The sequence below is a fragment of the Tasmannia lanceolata genome, unplaced genomic scaffold, assembly GCF_043159265.1.
Source record: "Tasmannia lanceolata isolate RefF3 unplaced genomic scaffold, GAP_Taslan_0.1 ptg000008l, whole genome shotgun sequence".
Classification (NCBI taxonomy): Eukaryota; Viridiplantae; Streptophyta; class Magnoliopsida; order Canellales; family Winteraceae; genus Tasmannia; species Tasmannia lanceolata.
In genome coordinates, this window is record NW_027518685.1 from 55,925,932 (window position 1) to 55,952,040 (window position 26,109).

General features: G+C 39.2%; 1 protein-coding gene across 2 annotated transcripts; it reads right to left on the reverse strand.

Annotated features, from left to right (window-relative positions):
- Positions 1-385: 385 nt before the first annotated feature.
- ERCC1 (nucleotide repair protein) lies at positions 386-24,676 on the reverse strand. 2 transcript variants are annotated; one of them, XM_077389519.1, is made up of 9 exons: positions 24,289-24,672; positions 23,033-23,150; positions 22,780-22,883; positions 17,040-17,139; positions 16,789-16,865; positions 4,425-4,524; positions 3,866-3,937; positions 3,658-3,726; positions 386-1,142 (listed from the first exon to the last, which is right to left on the reverse strand). In XM_077389519.1, the coding sequence occupies exons 1-9, from the start codon at positions 24,669-24,671 to the stop codon at positions 825-827; spliced, it is 1,341 nt and encodes a 446-aa protein (XP_077245634.1). In that variant the 5' UTR covers position 24,672; the 3' UTR covers positions 386-824. The 2 variants fall into 2 exon arrangements, with proteins under 2 accessions (XP_077245634.1, XP_077245635.1); XM_077389520.1 differs by having other exon boundaries at positions 981-1,142; positions 3,669-3,726; positions 24,289-24,676.
- Between the last annotated feature and the right edge of the window lie 1,433 nt (positions 24,677-26,109).

The window sequence follows — 26,109 nt, forward strand, 5'->3', positions numbered from 1 at the left end:
ATACATATGATTGATGGGTTTTGTTCTCTTGTTCGTATTGGCAACGGTCCAGATCGACAGACCTGTTGCCCTTCGAATGCAGACCATCCATCAAGTGGTTCTTATCATAGATTGGCAGTGGTCTAATCAATGGGCCCTTTTGTTGGGAAATCATAGGCAGGATGTTTCATTGATTAATCAATTTGACGGGAAGAGCTGAATTCTACCCAGATCCCTGAAAATCTTCTCTATAAGACAGATCCCCAACAAAAGGAATGGTTTAGATCACCCCCAACAAAAGGAATGGTTTAGATCACCCAATAATAATGTGAGCCTATGCTAAATGAGAACTATTCCAATAGATAAAAGGGCTGCCTTAAAAAAAAAAACCAACACGTCTGCAGGATTTGAGATATAACAGTTTGAGCTAATGGCAACCAATGTCCCATTTGCAAATACTAATATTGATGGCAACCAAAGAGGCCCTAAAAACTAAAAATAACTACAAAGGTTAAGTCAAATTACAAATCAATCTCAGACCATAGTTGAACCCTTTTGGTTTGATTATTTGGTTTCTCATAGTATTGTTTAGTATTTCCGGTAAATAATCAACAGCTAGGCCAGTATACACAACAGTAAGAGAAGTTTTCTAAGAATCAACAAGAGAATAAAAAGTTAAAACATCGCCACCTTGGAAAATTTCCTGACCTAGCTATGAACTCTCATGGAAAGAGTTCAAGCCTCATTATTTTACAGGGCCTTCAGAGGAAGTGAATCAGACAATTTTGAAGTTTTGAACATCTAATCTCCTTTAACTACCCGGAAGTTATCGCTGACCTTGTTCATCAGATCTGCCCCTCAGTTTTTTCATCCTGCAAACTTAAACTTGTTTCTTCTCCTTTCTCAGTTAAGGGGTTTTTGTTGTCCTGTTTATGAACTTTGTCAGAATACTTGGCAAAGGCAGCAACAAGGGCTGATCTAACACTCACATTGGGCTTTTTTGGATGCTTTGTCAAATCTTCCTCCTCTTTCTCCACTTCTACGCCATTATCTGGCAAATGGGATTCGGCCTTCTCCTGGGCAGAAGCGTCAGGTGCGACAGGAGGTTGGATAGGTGAAATCCGTCTGAACGGTTCATGAAATGTGTCATACAAGCGTTTTACCTGCAATAAATTGGGTTTCAAGGTCTAGTCTTTCTCCACATAAACAGGAAACTGATAATGACAGCAAATGAAAAGTAGAATAAATCAACATAGCATATTAATCACCAATTGCTCACATAAGCAAGTAACAGGAGCAAAAAAAGAGGGGAGAAAGGTAACCAACCCATTCAGTTGACAAAATGGCATCACTCAGTAGGCATGGAAGCACTACATTATTTTGATATTAAATTTTTCTACATGAAAAAAATATATATACAGCATAGATGTGCATTAGTAGAACTTGAAATATTATATATTACTCATCATTCAAGGTACAACATATCAGTAACTTGCCACACAATAGGAGCGAAAGGAGGCAGGAGCCTTAAAAGGAAACAGCAATTCAATCCATTTGGAGAAAAGATAAAAGCAATTAAAATGTAGAAAATAATATAAACAGATTTTAGAATTTGGGAGACTGATTAAAGAAAGAAAAATAAAGAAGATAACATAATTTTTGAAAAAAGATAATATAATAAATTATTGAGTTTTGAAATATAGCTATATTATATCCATTAATATATAAATCATAAAGAAATAATATTTAAGGATAACTTTATTAGAAGAAAATTAATATATTACAATAACAGGATATTTTAATATAATATAATATAATATAATAGTAAGATCTCCATGCCAACTTTGGCATTAGCACTTCATGGATGCAGTTTAAGCACCAAAACACTGCACCTATATTCTAACTGGAATATCAAACCGAAGAATGAATGCCGATCAGTCGGTTGACAGTTTTTGACATTTTCTTCGGTACGTGTTATCTTGCTGTGAATTTTAGACATTCCACTGCACCTTCATGTAAATCCTTCAGTAATTACAAAAACCCAACGTGCATAAACTGTAGTAGACAGATTTATGAGAGATGCGTACAGGGATACAGAAGTTGAAAAAATATAAGAAATGAATGAAAGAAAATAGAATTTAGCATCATGTGCAAGACACAAAGGGCCAAATTCTGAGGAAATTGTTTAAGCAAATCCTAGTGGAACCGTTCATAGAGAACCGATAGATGCAATATGTGCTTGCATCTTGTGAATTTTGTTTTTTTTATGGTGGTGGAATTGAAAGAAAAATTAGCTTAAGATATCGAGAAAAGTGAGAATCTGATATACCTCAAACAAGTACAAAATTGACCGTAAAGTAATAAATTATATTAGATTCATTGCATTACAAAGCACTTACACTTGATACTTAAAATAAAAGAACGACAACAGTGGAAGCATCACCACCGTGCAAGTCTAAAACTTAAAAAGAGTAATGTACAGCCATGGGGTTATCAGCTTGATGAAAAGTTTAGCAGAGAGTAGAGGACGACTGAAGACTATCACACACTGCCATGTGGAGAACTATCCAATTGTTGATCCATATTAAAGGCATCAGTTCGGGTAATCTCACATTTCCAGATGTGTGTTTAGGATTTCATTTTTTTAAGAGTTGGTTTGGCCACTTTAGAATATTCCTAGAGGAATACCAAAGCACCACTAGTATTTGCTCACCAAAGCGCCATAAATGTTAACTTTGATATTTTAAATTTTATCTAGAGTAGAAGTTCAGGGTTTAAAATTTCAAGGCAGCTTCCATTCCCATTTATTGATGAACATCTGGTGTGGTTACACTCTCCTTGATAAATGCCTCCCAAGATTGTACAGGGGTTCATTAATAGGTTATGCATATGTGCTTAAAAAGGGTTTCCATGGAAGTTATTTGCCTCCCACTCCACCGTATCTTTAATCCAATCTGAGGAATAAGTCTCAATTAGGGGCTCTGATGGAAAGACTAAACATATTAATAGGGACCCACATCAAAATGATATGGCTGTTAAGATAGGAAGAGACGAAAGGGATGAAAGAAAGACAATTACAGTTGGCTATGGTCTTCTACAGGTGGTCCATGTACTTTCTCGACGATGATGGGTTTTATGAAGAACATGTCCATTGGGTATCACCCTATTTTCTGAATGATAAGTCTAATGTTATTATATTTAATAAAGAGAAATTAAGTATAACTTTGAAAAGCAAACAAAATAAGCCAAACCTCACTATGTTTATACTTGACAAATAAGCATTGATTTTGCACTCTCAAAGACAATGTACAAACAGAAAATTCTGAAATGACTTTCAAACTTCTAGCATGGTCCACGTAACTTATTTAGTGACGATTAAAGATACAGAATTCACCTACTGACCAACATAATATGCTTTTCAGGTAATTAATTAAAAATTAATATACCATTAAACACAACGATGAAGATTAGTTAGCCATAGGAAAATAACATCATAATAAACCTATTTCATGTTAAAATTGAAAGCAAATATCATCCAGAAGTTTCCTTGCGACGGTGCCATATTTTTTCACCAAAAAAAAAAAAACAGAAATACAAAGACAATTAATCTTGACTAGAAAGGATATGCACATATATTTAACTGTTGAAAGTCAAGGAATGAATATATCAGAAAAGTACCTTGCGCTCACCTATGCCTGGGCAGCGAGCTAGGTCTTCCATAGAAGCATCCATAATATGCGAAAGTGACTGCATTGCCAAATTGAAATGCATACATAAAAAATGAAAACACATATGGCTGTTTGAGGCAACAAATCACATCTAAATAGTAGATACTGGTAAATAAGATCTTTCATACTGACATAATAATGGAGATTGCTATGCTTACCCCAAAAGAAGACCCGAGAGAGACCACATCACTCTTGTTAACATGCCGAACAGTTGTAAGTGCATGAGTCAGCTAGACAAAGGAAATTAAGTTTCAGTTCGACCAAGCTAAAATAGTATTCAAGTTGCTAACTCAGGGCAGCTGAGAGGGTACCCCCATTGGCTGCACGTCACCAACCGCTTTGACTTCGCAGCCATTATAAATGCACTTTGGTGATGTCCAGCCAATGGGGGAGCCCTTTCAGCTGATTTCTGCAAAGGTGCCCTTGAGTTTAGCATTCTTCATACATACATACGTACATATACACATACACATATATAAACATATATACATATGCACACAAAAATACACACGCACACGCACACACACACGTGTGTGTATCGGATTTGCTAGGGACCATCGCAGAAGGCATTTCTGCAAAGGTGCCCTTGACTTTAGAAAACACACACACACACACACACACACACACACACACACACCGGCCCATAATATTTTGATTCAAGAATTGTAGTAAACAATGGCTGACAACTGTCCAGTAACCTCTTTAAAAGATATATACCCGTGACATATAGTCTGTATCCATTCGCTCCTGAATACTGTCTGCCGGTTTGTTTTCATAAACTTTTATGGTTTCCAAGTACCGACCGCATTCCTCCAAGCTGGAAACCAGAAACGTTAACAAGGTAAATACGAATGTATTTTCTCAAAGGATTATGTCATTGCTAAAAATTTGAATCTTGCAAGCTTGACTGACACATGAAATATGAGAGATCAAGAAACAACTTGCAGGAACTACACTCAACATATTATCAAATGTTCCAACAACAAAAAGATGTATATTACGAGAAATCCCAAAAAATGTGAGTTTGAACAGTGTCTGTGTGTAAACACACACACATATACTACTGAGATGCACTTTTTGGGAATTCTATATATATATATATATAGAGAGAGAGAGAGAGAGAGGAAAATGATTGTGCGCTTGAAGCTCATATAGCTTATATGAGCTTGAGGGCCCACATTGTTAGGATGATCCAAAGCATTCATTTGAAAGGCCCCTACATAGATAGGGTGTGTACAAAAAATCAGCTCCATAGGATCATCCTAACCCATCCAAATGTGGAGGGCAAAATGGACAAACACCGTTTGCCACAAATCTGCCCATTTTTGCGCTCTGCTTTTGGAGGGGTTAGGATGATCCAATGGAGCTGATTTTTGGTACACATCCTATCTATGATGGGGCCTTGCAAATGAATGGTTTGGATCACCACAAAAAATGTGGGACCCATATGTTTGGGCCCTCAAGCTCAGATAGAATTTCTGAGCTAGAGTTCTTAAATAGGGCATCTCCCATGTTGTTTGACTCATCCAACCCATTCATTCCATAGAACCCGACATAGATAGGTTGTTCACAAGAAAGCATCTCCATAGGATCATCCTAACCATTTGATCTGTATAGGCACAAAATGGACCATTTTCTAGACGTCCATTTTAAACCTCCACAAATCAACGCTTACCATGATCCTATGGAGATGATTTCTTAAGGCCACCCTATCTATGTTAGGTCCTATAGAATCAAAATCTAACATAACCCAAACAACAAAGGGAGCAACCCTATTTAAAAACTCTAGCTCAGAAAACCTATCTGAGCTTCAACTCAGAAACCATATATATATATATATAGAGAGAGAGAGAGAGAGAGAGAGAAAACATTTCCTACACACTTGTGTAGGTAAGATACCTACACACTAGCTTAAAATACAGTGGGGGCCCACATTGTTTGGGTGATCCAAACCATTCATTTGAATGGTCCTCACATAGATAGGGTGTCCACAAAAAATCAGATCCATAGGATCATCCCAACCATTCAAACTATGGAGGCAAAAAATGGACTAATTTGTGAAGGTTTATACACGTCCATTTTACCTCCACAAATCGTAGGGTTGGGATGATCCTATGGATCTGATTTTTTGTGGACACCCTATCTCTGTGAGGACCATTCAAATGAATGGTTTGGATCACCCAAACAATGTGGGCCCCCACAGTATTTTAAGCTAGTGTGTAGGTAACTGAAATGTTTTCTCATATATATATATATATATATATATATATATATATATATATATATATATATATAGGGAATTGCTAGCGTCCATCACAAAAGGCAATTTGCGGCTGGTCTGTCGCATGTCAGACCAGCCACCTCGTAAATGGAGACAACAACTATATAGGGAATTGCTAGCGTCCATAGCAAAAGGCATTTCACGGCTGGTCTGTCGCATGACAAGCCACCTCATGAATGGAGACAATAGCTATTGTCTCCATTCACGAGGTGGCTGGTCTGACATGCGACAGACCAGCTGCGAAATGCCTTTTGCGATGGACCCTAGCAAATCCTATATATATATATATATATATATATATATATATATATATAGAGAGAGAGAGAGAGAGAGAGAGAGAGAAGTGTTGGTGCACTTAAGCGCACCATTTTTTTGGTGCGCTTCAGTTGTTATAACGCCTCCCATTCGTTTAAATGTTTGGGTCCCACATACAGGAACCAATGGGAGGCGTTATAACAACTTAAGCGCACCAACACTTTTCTCATATATATATATATATATATATTGTGTGTGTGTGTGTGTGTGTGTGTGTGTGTGAAGAAATGGTTTGTGAGCAACTGCTCAGATAAGCTTATCTGAGCAGGACACAAACACATGTGGCGCCACATTTTTTGGGGGATCCAAAGCATTCATTTGGAAGGCCCTTCCATCTTCACCTTTGATTGGGTTAGGATGATCCTATTGATCTGATTTTTGGTACACACCCTATCCATGGAAGGGCCTTCCAAATGAATGCTTTGGATCCCCCCAAAAATGTAACCCCCCCCCCCCCCCCCAAAAAAAAAAAAAAAAACAGGTTTGTGAGCTCTGCTAAGCTAAGATAAGCTTATCTGAGCTCACAAACCATTCCCCCCTCCTCCCTCTCTCTCTCTCTCTCTCTCTCTCTCTCTCGTGTGTGTGTGTGTGGAGAGAGGAATGATAAATACAAGGGCCCTCTTTATGCAAGGGCTAAAGAAGGGCCCTTGAATAGATCCACGTCATTACGTGCAACCGAATTCGGTTTCTCAACTGACTTTAAAAATGACGTCGATCTATTCAAGGGCCCTTCTCCGGCCCTTGCATAAAGAGGGCCCTTGAATCTATCATTCCTCGTATATATATATATATATAGAGAGAGAGAGAGAGAGAGAGAGAGGGAATGGTTTGTGAGCAGCTGCTCAGATAAGCTTATTTGAGCAGAGCTCACAAACATAGGGGCGGGGGGCACATTATTTGGATGATCCAAAGCATTCATTTGATAGGCCCTCATATAGGTAGGGTGTGCCCAAAAAGTCAGCTCCATGGGATCATCCCAACCCTTTAAACTATGGAGGCAAAATATGAACAAATTTGTGAAGGTATATACACGTCCATTTTGTCCATATTTTGCTTCCATAGTTTAAAGGGTTAGGATGATCCCATGGAGCTGATTTTTTGGGCACACCCTATCTATATGAGGGCCTATCAAATGAATGCTTTGGATCATCCAAATAATGTCCCCCCCCCCCCCCCCAATGTTTGTGTGCTCTGGTCAGATAAGCTTATCTGAGCAACTGCTCACAAACCATTTCTTATATATATATATATATATATATATATATATATATATGAGAAAAGGGTTCCTGCTCTCGAGCGCAGATAGCTTATCTGCGCTCAAGTTCAGGAAACTAGCGTGGGGACACATTGATAGGGTGATCCTAAGCATTCATTTGAAAGGCCCCATCATGGATGGGGCAAGGTTTCAAATTTCGGTTTCGGTCACCATCGAAACCGAAACGTTTCGGTTTCAGGCCAAAATTTTGACCGAAATCATGTAAAACTATGATTATGATTTCGTTTTTTTTATTTCGACCGAATTTGTCTAAAATTTTGGCGATTTCAATGGAAATTTTGGCTATTTCGGTGAATATTTCATAAATTTCGGTGGGAATTATAACATTTCGGTGGACTTTTTTAAAATTTCAGTGGATCTATTTAAAATTTCGGTGGAAATTTTGTTGTAAAAAAGGCTAAAAACAAAATTTCAACCGAAATTTCGGAGTTTCGGTGAAATTTTGTAAAGAAACGGCTTCATGTAAATTTCGTTTCGGTCGAAACCGAAATATCTTGGCCGAAACGTAAAACCATGGGATGGGGTGTGTACCAAAAATCAGCTTTCATTGGATCATCATAGGGTATCCATTTGTGGAGGTGAAAATGGACAGATACTATTTGTCCACTAATCTGCCCATTTTTTCACCCCACAAATAGACACCCTAAGATGATCCAATGGAACTGATTTTTGGTGGAAACCCTATCCATGAAAGGGCCTTCCAAATGAATGATTTGGATCCCCGCAACAATGTGGGCCCACCCATGTTTTTGCATTCGAGCGCATAAACGCTTTACTATATATATATATAAACAATCATCGTACAGTGATCAGGCCATGAATATTGTTGGTCGTCGCAAGTCTAGCCTATTGCCCTTGGTCCCATGGACCCTCATCAGATGATTCTAGACCTTTCACCAAGATGAAATAGACACCATTTTAAGATGTTACTCCATTAATTTTTGCATGCCTCAATTTTGCAAATGAGATCTATGTTTGGTACAAGACCTGGGCACACTAGATCGCCCTGTGATGGCCCATCAGATCAACAGTCCCAATCACGATGTACATATGCCGAGCCATGGTCATTTTCGTTCATCAAGAAGAGATTGTCTTGCACGTCGCCTATATGTGTGCGTGTGTGTGTGTGTGCATAGATGGATATAGAAGAATAATCCTAGAAAATAGGCATAACAATAAAAAATAAAATCTCTCCTTGAATTAGGCATTTTGTTATGTTTTGTAGGGAACGAATGGAATGTTTCTTACTATTACACAAAATGGTACCACGTAACAAAACAAAACATTTTGGACATGATTTCATTCCGTTTCATCCTGTTCCAATAAGTCACATTATGTTTTCTTCGTAAAAGACCAAATAGGGTAAAACCATAGTTAATGGAAACTTCTTATTTGGATCGGAAGCTCACTTTACCAGAAACTCGCTTCGGGAGTTAAGTACTTTCACTTCCCAAATTTAGGAGAAGTGTGCTTCCTACACACTTAGGGCTGCAAATGAACAGAGCGGCTCGCGAACATGTTTGGGTTCGGCTCGGGCTCGTTCGTTTACTAAACGAGCCGAGCCCGAGCCCAAAAATTAGGCTCGCCAAATAAACGAGCCGAACTTGAGCTTTGTATAGTTCGGCTCGAAAAAGCTAGCGAGCTTTTTAGGCTCGTTCATAAACGAGCCGAGCCGAGCTTTAAAGCTTGGAATGTGTTTGCTTTTTATATATAAAATAAAAGAATGGGGGTTGTTTATCACAAATGAAAGTTTAGCGGAGTGGTTAAGGCGCAGGATTTAGAGGGGGCTTGGGTTCAAATCCCACAGATGTATGTTTTTATCATTCTTGAGACGAGACGAGCTTAAGCTCGGTTCGTTCCACTTAACGAGTCGAGCCGAGCCCGAGCCGAGCTTTGTCAAATATTTCACGAGCCGAGCCGAGACGAGCTTTTTCGAAAACTAAACGAGCCGAGCCGAACACGAGCCTTCATAAAAACTAAACGAGCCGAGCCCGAACACCCCAAAGCTCGGCTCAGCTCGGCTCATTTGCAGCACACTTACTCTTAATTAAGAGTATGCTTCTTATTTAAGTGATTATTTTTCAGTAAAACAGTGTTTTCTGCTTCTGATATATCATATTTAGAATGGAAAAACTCATCCTAAGTTTCAAATGAATACCCATATTGATCTTTTTCCTAAAAATTAAGATTAAATCTACATGAATAAAACATACGAAAGTATAAATTCATAAAACTTGTAATTCTAATCAGTGGCGAAGTCTTCTTTACAACTTGTAATTCTTACGCAAATTAACTCAAGCCTAATATTACCCTACTTTTTTCCACACATTTCTTGTTTGCTTCCAATCAGGCTTATTAATTACTTCATGTTGACTTTTAATGACGTTTCCCACATGTTTCCTCTTTACTTTTTAGTGCTTTTCGCTTCACACATATTCTCCTTTCTAAACCTCCTCGCTTTCCACTTTTGCTTCTTGCGTCTCTTCTTGCACTCACCACTTCCCACTTTGGCAACTATGGGCGAAACACAGTGTTTCGAATGAAAATGATGGGAAATTTTGAAAAAAATCCAAATTTGTTATTTTAAAGAATTTTTATTTTTTCTCATTTAGCCTTATTTAATGACTATTTTATAGCCATTTGAAGGGCATTTGATGTCTTTTTACCCTCATAAATGAATGGGAAGATTAAAAAGACATCAAACGCCCTAATTTCTTCACTTTTCAAAACTCATTTCTTCCCCATATCCTACCCAAAACTTGAAAAGGGTTTTTTTTCCAATATTTTGTGCAATATCTCCTTCAAACACATTCTACACTATGGGGAGGAGTTTTGCATTCATCAAAGTGGTGGATTCAAAAGAGGTACCATATTTCAGGTTTCATTTGACTTGTTTAGGTATTTTTTTGTTGTACTTTCCATTTTCCAATTAAATCTAAAGCCAAAGATGAATTCAGGACCTTATGAAGGAGCATCCTCCATTGTTTTAGCCCCCGCTAGATTGGATTACCAGGCGTGGGCATATGGTACAGTCAATGGAATAAAATAATGTGCAAATTTTGTAATAATGTTATATCGGGAGGTGGTATTACAAGATTAAAAGAATATCAAGTGGGTGTTTTAGGAGAAGTTACAATATGTAAGGTTCCTCTTAGGCTTAATCATAACCTAAAGGATAGTGAAATTGTCAGCCTTTCTGTCTTTATTCTTGTTATTGCTCTCCTAACTCTTCGGATCAAATACTCTGGATTCTGAACCATTCAGGATCCTTCTCGGTCCAATCCTTTTTCTGCAGGTTGGCATCATTGAACAGAGGGGAATCATGTTGCGCAAGGGTCTGGAAATCGCCGGCTCTGCCACATGTGGTGGCGTTTGTAAGGACAGTGGCAAACAAAAGAAAAGAATCTAACACTTGTGACCAACTCAAAAAAGGAAAGCCCATATGGTTCGTTGGTCTGTATTTTGCAAGGAAAACGAAGAATCTTTGGAATATCTAGTCCATTGCCCTCTCTCATGGTCTATGAATGAGCATTATCAAAAGCTTTCATTTAGTTTGGTCGTTACAAGGAGCTATCAAGTCAATTCTTCTGGATTGGAATGGCATGTTTTTTGGTGAAATGAGTCAAAATCTATGGCGGTTGGTGCTATATGCGATGATTTGGCATTTATGGAAAGAAAGAAACAATCGCAAATTTAAAGATCAATATCAAGGTTGGGAAAGGTAGTGCTAGATATAAAAAATTCAAAACCAAGCTCATTCCATGGAGTAGAAGAGGGAAGGAGTTACCTTGCTATAGCGTTGGAGAGATCCTTAGAAATTGGAAGGTGATTATATTCAAAACATAAATAGGAATCTAAAAGTGTTGCCCAAGTGATGCCCGCCTCCTACTAGGTGAGACAGAAGTTAAAAGGAAATCCAGGGGGGTATCAATGGCCTATTCCGAGACTCCCAACGGACGAGTGATTACATCTTTTTCAGGGCCAGTCGGGATTTGTGATTCCAATGAAGGAGAGGCGAGAACCTTATTATGGGGTTTGAGGTGGTTTGTAGCACATATAGATAGGGAAGGGATGATTACCATGATAGCTGATCTTACAAACATTCAGGAAACTGTAGTTAGTGTGGGGCTATCATGTAGTGATGGGCTGTGTTGCCATGGATGATCCATCAATTGCATTAGGCATTTAGGCTAGACCATATTCTTATTCCCCCACCCCAATCCCCCACCTTGTTGTTTTCTCCATAGTTTCTGCAGGTATAGCACTGTTGGACTGTCCGCTGGCTATTGAATTTAGCAGACAACCCCTTCTCTCTATTCCCTTGCCTCGGTTACCCTCATCCCTCATTTGGGACTGTTAGATCATTCTCCCTTGCACTTGCAGTGCAACCAACAGTCACCCTTTGTTATATTTCGGTGCCTATTACTTTGGAGGCCTGTTTTTCCATCCAGGGTTGTACACGATTATCTCCGGAGCATATTTCCCCCTCTTTGGCTCTCCTATTTGGTGACGACTGCATTCTACTTTGTCCGATCGACTTACTAGTTATTCCACGACTTCTCTTGGGCCCCTTCGGGCGAGATTTGAGGATGGATGCGCCCACTTACGGGGTGAGATCATACCTTTGTTATTTCCAGCCATATCAGCCCTTGATATTGATTTCACGGACACCCTTTGATCACTCACACCTTGCAGCTACTTACCTTAGATTGGTGGATGTTTGAACCCTAGATTTTCAATTATTTCTCGATTATATATTGTGATTAGACATTATTTTTTTCCATCATGCTTATATATTCTCTATTGATTGTAGTAGTCTATTATTTGAAATGCATGTTAGGGTAGATTTCTAATCTCATAATTTTTTTTTGAAAGATATTTCTAATCTCATAATTGAACTATCAAAATGGTTAGCTTAAAGTAAAAATTGAAGTTTCATATAGTGAGCTCCTAAAGTTCTCCAGGATTACCCGCGAACCTCTGTGTTCGCACCATGGTTTGATGGTTAACTTAACAACAAGCTGACGCTGGTGAGGATTGAAGATATTTGTTACACCATATGACTTTTTTGTGTATATCTTAACCTAACCCAAACATCTAGATTAGGTATTTTAGTGGTTTACTAGGTATTTTTTTCAAAAATGACATATATATATATATATGAGGAATATGTTCGTGCGCTTGAGCGTTGGAACCAAATGGTGCGCTTGAGTGCACCATTCACATGGGTCCCACAATTTCTGTGAGGATCCAAACCATTCATTTGCAAGGCCCTATCATAGATAGGGTGTGTACCAAAAATCAGCTCCATTGAATCATCCTAACCCCTCCAAAAGTCGAGGGCAAAAATGGGCAGATTTGTGGTCTGTCCATTTTGACCTCCACAAATGGATGGGTTAGGATGATCCTATGGAGCTGATTTTTTGTACACACCCTATCTATGTAAGGCCCTTTCTAGTGAATGCTTTGGATCATCCTAACAATGTGGGCCTCATTGGTTTGAGAGCTCAAGCTCACCATAAGGTTCCAACGCTCAAGCTCACAATCCTTTTCCTCATATGAGGAATATGTTCGTGCGCTTGAGTGTTGGAACCAAATGGTGAACGCTCAAGCTCACAATCCTTTTCCTCTATATATATATATATATATATATATATATTATAACTTATACGAGAATTACAAAGGTTAGGGACCAGAGGTCCCTTTCTGATTCACAACGTATAGGATTCAGGGGGTCACCACTTGGCCATAAGAAAAAACCAAAAAATCCTTAACACCTCAGCATCATCCCTTCCATCAAGCTACAATCTTCGGTAGCTATCACCATCTAAAAACAAAATACCTCCATACTAACACCCCTGAAAGACCTTTCAAAACCCTGATATGTACTTGTCAAAACATGTACAACCTTCTATTAAGATCTTGAGAAAGCTCCCCTTAAGCTGAGCATTTTTGTACGTCCGACAGAAGTCGATCAATCTCATATGCAAAGACCTCATCGAGACTGATAGCCGAGAGCTCCTCGGTGTTTAGGTCCTTTTCTTCGGATGCCCTTTTCCGTTTTGATCATATCCTCCAACTTCTGAATCCCCGATGCCTTATCTCCTTCCCATCGAAGAAGCCTCAAGTTCTTCTCGTCCGCCAGCAACTTGGAAAAGAAGAGGTGCTTATGCATGGGTGAGTGAATTTCTTTAACATTGCGCGACCCGGTTACACTAAAGAATACTTCCGGCCTCCTATTAGCCGCCTCGTTAAAAAGCTTCCATTGTCTCTTCAAGAAGTCCCTAATGACTTCTCTCAGCGTTGGCGATAATTTGGAAGCTAACTCTTCATTGTAGACCATAGCTTTTATCCTACTTAAAGTTTCCTCCATCTCGGGTAAGTTCACAGACCGCTTCCTCTTCCGACCCAACACCATAGTACTCGAGGAAGAGGGCCGAGCTAAGGAGGTATCGGTCAAATTTCCCATTTGATATTCTTGTGTGTTTTCTTTTCCTCTACTCTTACTATTTAGAAAGGAAGCGAAGAGACGAGATAGGTGGCTATTCCTACTTTGGTGATACACCACCTCAAAATGACCACTGATCAAGAACCAGGTGTCCAAATTCACACTCATTGTGGCGTACAAGGATCTCATCCCGCCATAAATAGGCATCAATGGTGTCGTAGTACTCATTGCCATCCATCCCAACTCAAGGAGACCTTTTCAACTTCCCATGATATTAAAAACCGAAAAAATTGAATACTTTAATCAAAGATTTTAAAATGCCATAGGCGCTTGTCCCAAAATGGATATCTCAATTACTCCTTTCTTTAAATAAGAGTGATCATTCCTCCATTCAGCATCATCTCTATAGTATCAACGTCAGAAAAAATAAATATAACCTTCCTCAATGCTATCCCATTCCTCAAGCATCATCAAACACTCCCAAGCCAGAGGCTTCGGATACCCCAGATAACCTTCATCCGCAAGCGGCACATGCCATGGGTAGCTGGGAGACCCAACCATAGCTCGCAATATTTTCCATTTTATCCTTCAGCCCTTCTGAAGTAAGCTTCTTGGAAGCATCCACTTTTTTCATGGGTAATTTTCCACTAGCGTATCCCCGATGATGGCCGAACATTTCCGCTTTGGATCTTCGCTTCCAAGCTAAGCCAGATTTCACCTTTCGAGATCTGGACTTTGACTCTAGAACTGTCCCAGGAAAAGATGGTCCAGAAGTCCCAGGCTTAGTGATTCCCAAACCTTTCCTAGGCTTCGCAAACCTACCCTTCCGAGTCAAGATACGTGCAAAACTGGCACGCCTAGCACACCTAGGTGATTGTTTAGGATGAATACCCTTCAGCCTGAAACCTTCTTTAGTGGAATCTGATAAAGTGGGTAAAGGGCATTCTTGTCCAGGTTGTTTATTTGATGATCCCAAGGCACTGTCGTCTATCAGGGAAGGAGACAGAGAGGGGGAAGGAACTTCACCCTGCAGATGTCTTGACACTTCAGCTAAGTAATGAAGTTTGAAATTTGAATTCAATGAAGCGGGCCCCATGGGATCAACGGTCCTCCTACTTTGATATTTCAAAAGGTGAAGTGAGGGCCTCATCACCGGCGTCGACGGCTGCCTATCCAAATTCATATTACAATTCCTCACATATCCATTCTCTTGGGGGGGGGGGGGGGGGGGGGGTAGTAGCCCCGAACAGTGGGATTGCACACAGTGAGCAATGTCGAAGCCCAGCTGAGGTCCAGTATTCTGGACTTCGATTCCAACTGCATAACACTGACCAAAGATCCGAATCTGAACAAGGGATGAGAATAACTTCCACCGTGGAGCAAGAATTTTAGCGGATACAAAGTTCATACATTGGTTATGGCCCCCTTCCATTTTCACCTCCAAAACTCGGCCAAATATTTTTCATAAGGCTTCAATCGTTGAAGTGGCCCATACATGTAGTGGGATGCCATAGAAATTAACCCAGAGTGCTTCTGTGCCTTGAACATATTCCCTACTCCAGGTGGATAGAATACAATTAGCTACCCCACACCTCATTTCCTTTAGCCAGGATCCCAAAAGCCTCCTCCTTTGATTCAAACATAAACAAAATTTCATCCTTTGATAGGGTACATGGGTAAGAAAGGGAAGGGATATCCCAAGTTCGTTTAGCCCACAACCAAAGTTTATCAAGGGTCCCAGACGTGTCCTTCCTCTTCCCTATCAGGCAAGCTTTTAGGGTATCCAATCTCGTTTCCACCTCCTTACCCGAAATAGATAAGGACGGAATACCTCCCTCGACCGATGGAGAGATCATCCCAGAGTCGGGCCATCGATCAACTTCCTTACTAGCAGGAGCAGATAAGGCTTCCGGATTGATATGGTTCGCACCAAAAAATGACGCACCTTCTTTTCTGTCCAAATGGCACCTCCGGCATCTGCCCCGCCATCTGAAATTAAGGTAGTCGCAAGATAAACAACGCCAATCCCCAGGCCTCCGGTTCGATTCCTCCCGAGTTTTTCCTTTCCGTGACCCCCTGGAGATGAGATAACTCCAGTTGGGCGATCCCATTTTTCTTGCTAACACCATCGGCAACAACTCCGCCATTTGAAATTATAATAAGCACAAGCTAAGCAAAACCAATCCCCCACCTGTCTCTCCATCGCTCCTCGTGAAGTTTCAATTTTAGTGGTTTACTAGGTATTGTCATATGATTGACTATTTATCCCACAGTACTTCAGAGAATCTCAGTAAACCCAGCTCTATTGTATGTAGAGACATGGAGCATAGGCCTCAAAATGATGCAAGGCATAGTGTTCATAATGATCTAATGATTGAAAATACAGTTTTAGGCATCTGGATAGTCTCTTCTAACATTTGTACTAACCTTCCCTCAATGTCTCATAGATCATTTTGCCTAATTTGTTTTTTGAGTCGGTAAGCTAGGAACGAACCTCCGACCTCAAGGTTTTTTGTTTAATTTATGATGGTCGGTTTTTATTGCTTCTAGTAGTTCACGTTTCTCTCACAAAGTAGAATTCTATGTTCTTCAAGAGGTAAAGTCCTAACAAAATTTTCTTGCTTTTCAACAAAGTGGTCCATGACCATATAATACCAACGGAAAAGGTTGACTGGTGCACCAAAGAAAAGTAACCATGCAGTACTAAAAAATTGACACATCTAAATTCTTTGAACCAGAATGAGCAAATATCAAGTAGTACCTCCAACCACATAGAAGGGTGCAGTCATGAAGCAGCGCTGTCCTAGTAACTTCAAGCAAAGGCTTAACTACATCTTCCTGAAATCGAGGGCAATAAAGATCTATTACTCAAGCATAACATTGTAAGAGTAATATCAAATCAACACAATACTCTCTGAGTTACTTGCCCATGGGAAGTTGGTAGAGTAACGCATCTATAAAAAATGTAGATGGATACAAATAAATAGATTTGGGAAGTTTCATCAAGCATACCACGTCAACATGGCAGAGAACAACGCGGAGCTTAAAGTTCTTCTGCAACTCCCTAATTCGGTAATATAAGTAGTCCGGGTGAAGAAGATGATACCGTAGACTGCATTCAATAGCCAACTTAATCCAAAAAAATCAATAACACCAAATGTCACCATATTACTAAACAGATTGATTCCCTCCATATTCAAACAAAAAGCTAATACTGTAACGAAGGGAAAAAAAACTAATAATCCTTTTTATGTTTTCTAAATCAACAGCTATATAAAAATATTTAAAGGGAAGATTTACCAGTTTCCCTATGTTAAGATAATTAAAGGGCATGTGATTTCCCATTGTTTTAAGTATTTTATCAGTTTCCCTAAATTGAAGTATTTAAATACATCAGAAGAACAGTAGAACATATTCGTCCACTTTCAGCTTCCGGCAACAGTGAGACATTAGAAGAAACTGACTAAAAAACATGAAGTTAATACATGGAAACCATTCTACATGAGACAAATTTGGCGAGTAAAGCAGTTAACAGATGATCTATAAGTGATGGAGTTTGATGTACTAATGGAAAATCCAATCGCAACTGTGGTTAATTCTTGCATCAATTGAAACGAGCGCTTTTTCCAATATTCAATGCAGGAAAAACGGTACCATAACTCAATTCAACTCAACTAAGCCTTTTGTCCCAAACTAGTTGGGGTCGGCTAATGAATCCTTTAGAAAATTTTCATGAAGAAATGGTACCATACATAAATCATGAAAATGACTGACTAGCTTTGGAAGGTCACAAATCAATTAAGGATATCAGGGACAATCAATCAAACCAGAATACTAGATGCCAAAAAAGAAAAAGCCAAAAAGGCCATAAGGTAGATCTAAACTGTGCATCATTCTAATAATCATGTTTATGTTTAGCGTGAACACACCATAACAATTTAAATCCTCTCCACTAAAAAGGGAAGAGCCGATTCTCAAATAAGGCAGAACATTTGGATATCAATCAATACTTGAGTAAAGCCGGTGAAGTACTCAGGCAGATTTAAAACATCCTAAATATTTTCAAATTGCCATGTGTTGGAGCACGTGTTTCATCAAGGAATCCACACTTAGGTTGGCAAGAATGGTGCACAATCTAATACATTGCATGGTGCATTCCTAAATGACAAATAGAAGGAATTGAAAATTTTAAGAAAGTTATTTAGATGGTTAAATCCATATTGGACTTAAAAATTAACTTTGGAAAAAACCGAGTGGTGGGCATCAAAATGGAGGACGGAGAGGTATCAAAATTAGCGAAGGTTTGGGGACCGTATCAAAGGTAGCCTCCCAATCACTTATCTTGGCCTTGGTGTGAGAATTTTGGCACCATCCCTTATATTTTGGCACCATGCATAAGGGATCCGGTAATTGAAATGGTTGAAAAGAAGCTAGCATCATAGAAAAAGGTTACCTATCATGTGGGAGCAGATAACACTAATCAAAGCAGCATTACTAAATTGCGGATGTACTTTATGTCAGTCTTTCCAAATACCCACCAAGATTGCTAAAAGATTAGAAAAACTCCAAAGAAACTTTCTTTGGAAAGGTAGAGAAGAGAAAAAATATCAAACACCTTATAAATTGGAAGAGAATTTGCAAACCAAAAAGGAAAAGGGGCCTTGCCATTAGAAACCTCAAACTAAGAGACAAATCCCTTTCAGGGAATGGAGATTCGGAGAAGTTTTGTAGCAGACAATCATATGGGCAAAATATAGGCTAAAACTGGGAGTGTAAGAATCCACCTACAGGAAAAGGATTGGGGGCATGGCAGTTAATTTGTAAATGTCAGTCAATATATGAATCAAAGGTCAGTTTTATAATGGGCGGTGGGAGGGAATTAGAGTTTTGGGGGACATTTGATCAGGTTAGTCCACATTATGCCATGCTTTCCCAGACTTATGCCTTCTAGCTACAAAAAGGGAGGCAAGGATCAAAGATGTGTATGAGAAGGGGAGATGGGACTCTTGTATGGACCACAATTCTTAGGAGAAACCTAAAATAAAGAGAGATAGATAGCCTTTCCCTTCTTGTGGGTTCTTTGATCAGGTATATATACCCCCAACAAGAACTAGATAAAAGGATTTGGATCCCAGATCTAAAAGGCGCTTTATCGGTTAGACAACTATGGCAGGTGATGGAAACACCTCATCTCCATAGGCAAAGATTTGGTGGCATTTACTCCTATGGTGATCGCGCTTTCCTTTCACCGGTGGAGGAGAGAAAGATAGACAGATGTAAAAGGCTCAAGAGATAACATATTTGGTTCATGATTAGATACATCCTATGCAAAAGGGGAGATGAATCATCAGATCACCTAATGATCATTGCCCTTTCACATTACAAATTCAAGAAGCCATACTATTGTTATTTGATGTGGTAAGGGTATCTCAAAAACCCATTATATTTGGATAGGGATCTGACCGATTTGGAGACGTTGGCAAATCCCTATTTCACCTGTATACCGTTTGCACATTTTGAATGAATGTAAATATCAAATCTTTCAAGAGAAGCAAATACATTGTTACAATGGTAACGAAAATCATACTTGATTTACTATCATGGGCAAAAGGTAAAAATGTTGGGGAATCGCTTTCATCAAGTATTGCCTTACTTGGAAGATGATCATGTGGGAAGGAGATCAAAGCATAAACCATCGCCCTAATTGCAGCCACCTCCCATAGACGTGATTAAACTATATTTTGATGACAATTCCAAGGGCAACCCTGGGCCAGCCAATATTGGAGGAGTATTTAGAAACTCCCTAGGGAGAGGTTCTTAAAATGCTACTCTGGGAGAATATGTGAATCCGACTCAAAAGAAGCAGAAGCTAGAGTACTAGAAATGATATTGTGCATAGTCATGGAATCTATATTCGGTAAGTTAATGATAGAAGGCGACTCTAGCAATTTCAGATCATGGGTCAAAGCACGATCAGATGGACCATGGAGACTTTCTTGGATTATGGAGACTTTCTTTGATCATCATGGAGATCATTGATCGTTGTAGCACGATTAATCCTTAAATAATGAACAATGTCCAAGATCTGTAAACACGGAGCGCTTCTTGTCTACAAAACATGGTAAGAGTAAGATGGAGTAGGATAGGTTTGGAACCCATTTTCTTAATATATACATAATGTATAGGGTCAAAATAATATGGACCCGGTCCATTAAATGCTGGGATTTGTATTCCAGACACATATTGATCAGTGTCTTGCCAATCCGTCTTCCCTTGTCAGTAATCTATACATTTGTCAGCTTCTATCAAAAGCTCCCGCACCAAAAAGGAGCCAACAATCTTTAGCAAAACAAAAGTGACGCCTACCAACCAATCCAAAGACCTAATTTTCTCTATTCCATCCGCCATTTCCAAAAAAAACTAAACCACCATTCTGCATCAAAAAACAAGGAGCGAAGCTATATAGAAGATTTCTTTAGCTCCAGAATAAGGTTCACAACCTCCGAGGCATACACCCCTCGTCAAGAACCAACAGCGAAATCTCCTCATCAGAAGGGGTTTTGACTTCTAATGCTTTCTTTCTGGAGATCATTGTGTCTAATTTTTGAATCCCAACCATCTTTTGCTCCTCCCATCAAAGACGCCTTAAAGTCTGTTCTTCATTCAAAAGTTTGATGAATAGAGGATGTTTATGCAGCGGAGAGTGAGATTCCTTAATACTCCAAAAACCAGATAGCCTAAATAACATTTCTGGTGACCTGCTTGCTTCCTCCTTAAAGGATTTCCAGAGCCTCTTCAATCATTTGCGACTTCTTTTTGGGTGGGCGAATATCTGGATGCATGCTTCTCCAGATAGGCCAAATTTCTCAGACTTTAAGGCCGTCTCCATCTCAAATAGGTCCACTGGCAATTTCCTTTTTTGCCAGGAAGCAACCTCGAAGGGCTAGACACAGAGGAGGCCAATTCACTTTGGGCTTCCATGAAGAGACCAAGAACCAAATCCAGCAAGAAGGTGTCAATGGAAAAAGAATGAACCGCTTCGAATGATCTTTCAAGAAACACCTTGAACTAGGTATAAAGGAAGGGACAATTACCCACATTTTGAAGAGTTCCCACTATTATGAGGCAGCAATAAAGCGCCGGAGTGGCGGTTTCTAAAAAAATTAATTATATTTTAAAAAAATTATCCCCATTACACTTAAGACTCCTCCAACCTAAATCAGTTATCCTCCACGCTTCTAGATCTGCAATCATCATTATCCTTAGTGGGTTGCTCATTAGCACAATCGCCAAAAAACAAAAAGTCACTAAAACCAATTTACTTCCCTCCCAAGAGAAGGCAATTTTTGTACGACACCTAAGCCAGGCAGAACTTTGCAATCTTCAGTAGCAACCGCAAAGCAACCAAAATACGTCATTGTCATGCACACTTCTTTAAAATTCAAGAAACCCTCAAACAGGCATTCAAAAAAGAAAGAAAAAAAGAAAGGACTTCAAGTTACACTTCCACCACACAATCCTCTCAGTGCCATGCACACTTTATTTTGTTGTCGTAGTATCATCCAGTGAGTGGTGGCGAGCAGGATGGATGCATGTGTCTGGGGATGAGCTCGGGAGGTCTTGGAATTTGTATCATCTTAGTGTCATTCTGAAGGACTCTTCATGTTCTCAGTGCCCTACTGGCTTCTTTAAACTGAATTTTAATGGTTCTAGGATTTGAATCTAGGTGCATCAAGGATTGGGGCCTTATTAAAGATCATCTTGGTGCAACCTCATTGGCCTAGAACTATTGGCTGTAAGAATTCAAATGAGTTTGAGATTTTCATCCCTTGATGGGGAATTAACTTTTGGCCAGAAGTATAGATTAAGTTGTTGATCATGGAAGGAGACTCATTGAACGTGATAAGATAGATTTATGCCAGGGAAGCTTATTTGCCGAGATCTGCAGACTTCATTCCGCCATCTTTAGACAGAGTGAGGCTCTGAAGTTTTGTTTCCGCACGTTAAGTAAACTACCATCGACATTGCAGATGACTTAGCTCAGGCAGGGCTAGAGAAGCATTGGTTATTTCCCATTCCTACAATATATATATATATATATATATATATATATATATATATATACTGTTTGAACTGCTGTCTGGCTTCTTTGTTTAGTTATTTTCTCCGATGTGACCATCTCAATCAGTTTTTGCATTTTTTCTTCCTTAATAAAGTTCATCAACAATAAAAAAATAAAAAAATAAAAAAAAATTTACTTCTTTTCTCCTTTTAAAGAGAGTCACAGGAAATATAGGAACACAGTACCCATCCAACAATCCCATTTCACAGATCAGCTTACCCATCCAACATCCCATTTCACAGATCAGCATACCCATCCAACAATCCCATTTCACAGATCACTGTACCCACTGATGGGAATGCCAAAGAGCCATCAAAACCAAACTTTCATATTCAAATATTTTTGTGTCATTCAGTGATCAGTATGCACTCCAGATGATACCATGTTTCAGGCTACCAAATTCCACATTAATATGTTTGTCACTGTAGTGTGCATATGTTCTGCTTTATAGCTATAAGTAGATCAAACATGCACCTTAACCTCAATATCAATCATGCTAAATAAAAACTGAATTTGAGGTATGGAAATAAAGAAGCTTATATAAAGTGACAAATAGAGAAAAGTACCATGTCTTAAATTTTCAATTTTAATACCTCAAGGGAAAAAAAAAGGTAGCAATTTCAGAAACACCTTAAATATAGAGCACATGAGTTCTGTCCCAGCAAGTAATCGCAAACAATGTCTGCAAACATCCACCTTACGTTTCTGATATGTTTAAGCAACGGATTTCCTTTCTGCAAAGAAGACAAAATATAGGACACGAGGTCGAGATTCAAAGAAATCCAACAGTGTGAGAAGCTACTGCTCCTTCCATCAATTCCATAAGTCAGAAGAAACCAAATTTGAGAGAATAATAGCTAGAAGAGATCGAAAATCGACTCACCTGCCTGTGGCTGACAAGGATGGCATTGCGACTCTGAACAGATGGATATGGCGAAGAAGAAGTAGAAATAGTAGCGGAACCAGAAGCAGAAGTAGACGCCTCCGGTTGCGTTGATTGCCTGAACAAAAGATGCAACAACACTTTCAATTTCAAACAGACGAAACTTGCCCTGATTCCCATTAACAGATACTTCATTTCATATTCTAATGAAAAAAAAACCCTAGCTTGCCCTAATTCCTTCTACAAAGATCGCAGAGAGGAGGAAATCGAACGATCCTTCTACAAAGATCTCATAGAGGAGGAAATCGAACGATCAGAATCGAACTGACACAACGATAATTTCCATTTCAAACAGACGAAACTTGCCCTAATTTTGATTAACATATGCTTCTTTCCCCATTCTAATTTTGTTTTGTTTTTTTTTGAAAAAACCTAACTTTCCATAATTCGGAAGATCAAAGAGAGGTGTAAATAGAATGGTCAGAATTGAACTGACCTCGATGTAACGGTAATTTCAATTTAAATTTCAAACCGATGAAACTTGCCCCCAATTTCCATTAATATGTGCTTCATTCCATATTCTTATTTTGAAACAAGAAAACCCTAACTTGCCTTAATTCCTTCTACTCAGAAGATCACAGAGAGGAGGAAAGAGAACGATCAGAATCGAACTGACGCAACGATAATTTCAATTTCAAGCTGACGAAACTTGACCTAATTTCCATTAACATGTGCTTCTTTCCGAACTATAGTAAAAATAAACCCAGCCTTGCCCTGGTTCCTTCTACTCAGAAGATCGCAGAGACGAGGAAATAGAACAATAAGAATCAAACAGACGCAACGATAATTTCAAATTCAGACGAAAGTTGCCCTAATTTCCATTAATATATGCTTCTTTCCATATTCTCATAAATCTACTCAAAGACTGCAGAGAGGAGGAACTAGAACGTTCAGAATCGAATTGATGCAACGATAATTTCAATTTGAAACAAACGAAACTTGCCCTAATTTCCATCAACAAATGCTTCTTTCCATATTCTAATTTGACAAAAGAAAAACCCTAAATTGCCCTAATTCCTTCTAAAAGCAGATCGCAGGATTGAACGAACTGACGCAACGATGATTTCAATTTCAACCAGACAAAACTTGCCCTAATATCCATTAACATCTGTTTAAAAACCCTAACTTGCCCTAATTCCTTAACAAAGAAGAAGATCGGAAAGAAGAAAAAATAGAAGCATCAGAATAGAACTCACCTCGAAGTGTTTTCTAGGGGTGGCGCGGAGGATTCAGGAGGGGTATAAAATTCGGAGTTCTTTATGAAGGAGAAGGCTTCAGAGAAAGAAGAAGAGGGGCGGAAGAGAGAAGGGGGAGGTTGGGGTTGAGAGGTATTGAAGACCTCTTGGTATGAAGGGATCTTTATAAAGCTCTTCCCTTTGTTCTGCTCCTCTTCTTTTAGCTGTTGCACATTTTCGTCTCCCATCGTTTGGTTTTCCTCCGTTTGAAGCTGAAACTTTTCTTCTTCTTCGAGTTGGTTGTGTTGGGTGTGTTGCGACGAGGAGAGAAACGAGGAGGTCGGTGGGAAATGGACGGGAAATTTTACGAACCCTCTCTCATCACCTGGAATTTTTTTTTCCATGATTAATTAACCCCTCGCCTTTGGGTAAGCTATAATATTCCAGGAAAAAAAATTCATAGTAGCCAAACATGCATGCCCTTACGGCAATGTTCTCAGACTTACGTTACATTAGGTACAAGTAACCGTACGTTGAATGGTCATCCGTGAAAGTCACGAAGTAGACAAACCCTCTTCTTGCAGGATGAGAAAGAGGACCACAAACATTCGTATGTATCAATTCTAATACACTTTCACTTCTTCCACTCTTGCCCTTGAAGGGAATTTTAGTCATTTTGCCTTGGAGACATGGCTCACAATTTGGAAAGGGTTCCACATGGATTGAATCCAATGGACCATCTTTCGCTAGCCATGTGATCCGCTTTAGGCCAATGTGACCTAATCGAAGATGACAAAGGTGTGTTGGAATTACCGTGTCCATTGCCCTTTTGAGGCTTGGAACATCAACACTTGGAATATTCTCAACATTACTTATGTTCTCTAATGCTCTGTTTGGATGCTAGGTTTTTTTTGTTCCCAGGATTTATGTGGGTAAAGTTTTAGTGGTCACATCAGCTTTTTCTTGCTGACATCAGCAAAATCTTCTCTTGAAAATGGTGTTCTCTCTTTCTCTCTCTACCCTCTCTCTCCACTCATCATAATATCTTTCTCTAATTAATACTTGTCCCCTCTTTTGTCTCCTACCTTTACCCACATAAATCCCAGGTAAAAAAAAAACCCGGCATCCAAACAGAGCATAAGGCGTTAGTTAAGTAAAGGCCATGACTCATTGTACCTTCCACAATCAAGGAATTTTTTTAATGAAAACGGAACTTTTATTAAAATTAGTAAAATATCCATCATCAAATAACTTTGTAACTAAAATTAAATTCCTTCTTATTGAAGGTATATAGAGACAATCCTTTAATATTAGATAACTGCCTGAGAATGTCAAAACGTAGTCTCCTATAGCTTGGACCGCAACTGTTACTTCAGTTCCAACCTGTAGGCTGAGCTCGCCCTTAGTCAGCCTTTTGATTTTTCTGAACCCCTACTAAATATTGCAGATGTGTGAAGTCGCACCTGTGTCAACAAAAACTTGCAACATACCTAAAGTAGGCTTGTTACCCTGCTTGGTAGCTAAATAGCTCCTACAGTTCCGCTTCCAATGTTCATTCTTTCCACAATAGAAGCAAGCGTCGTTGCCCTTGGTTGACTTTTTCTTTTTAAATTTCTTCTTGTTCTTTACCATTGGCATGTTCCTCTTAGAGCCTTGGCCTTTTGCCCTTCCTTTTCCTTTACCTTTCGGCTTAGGTGCTGACGGTCCATTACCCTCTGCAAGGAAGGCACTTTTCTTATTACTCTTTTGTAGATCATCAGCTGTCTGAAGTTGATTCATCAGCTCTGTCAGGGTCATTATCATTTTGTTCATGTGGTAGGTCATAACAAACTTTTTGAATGA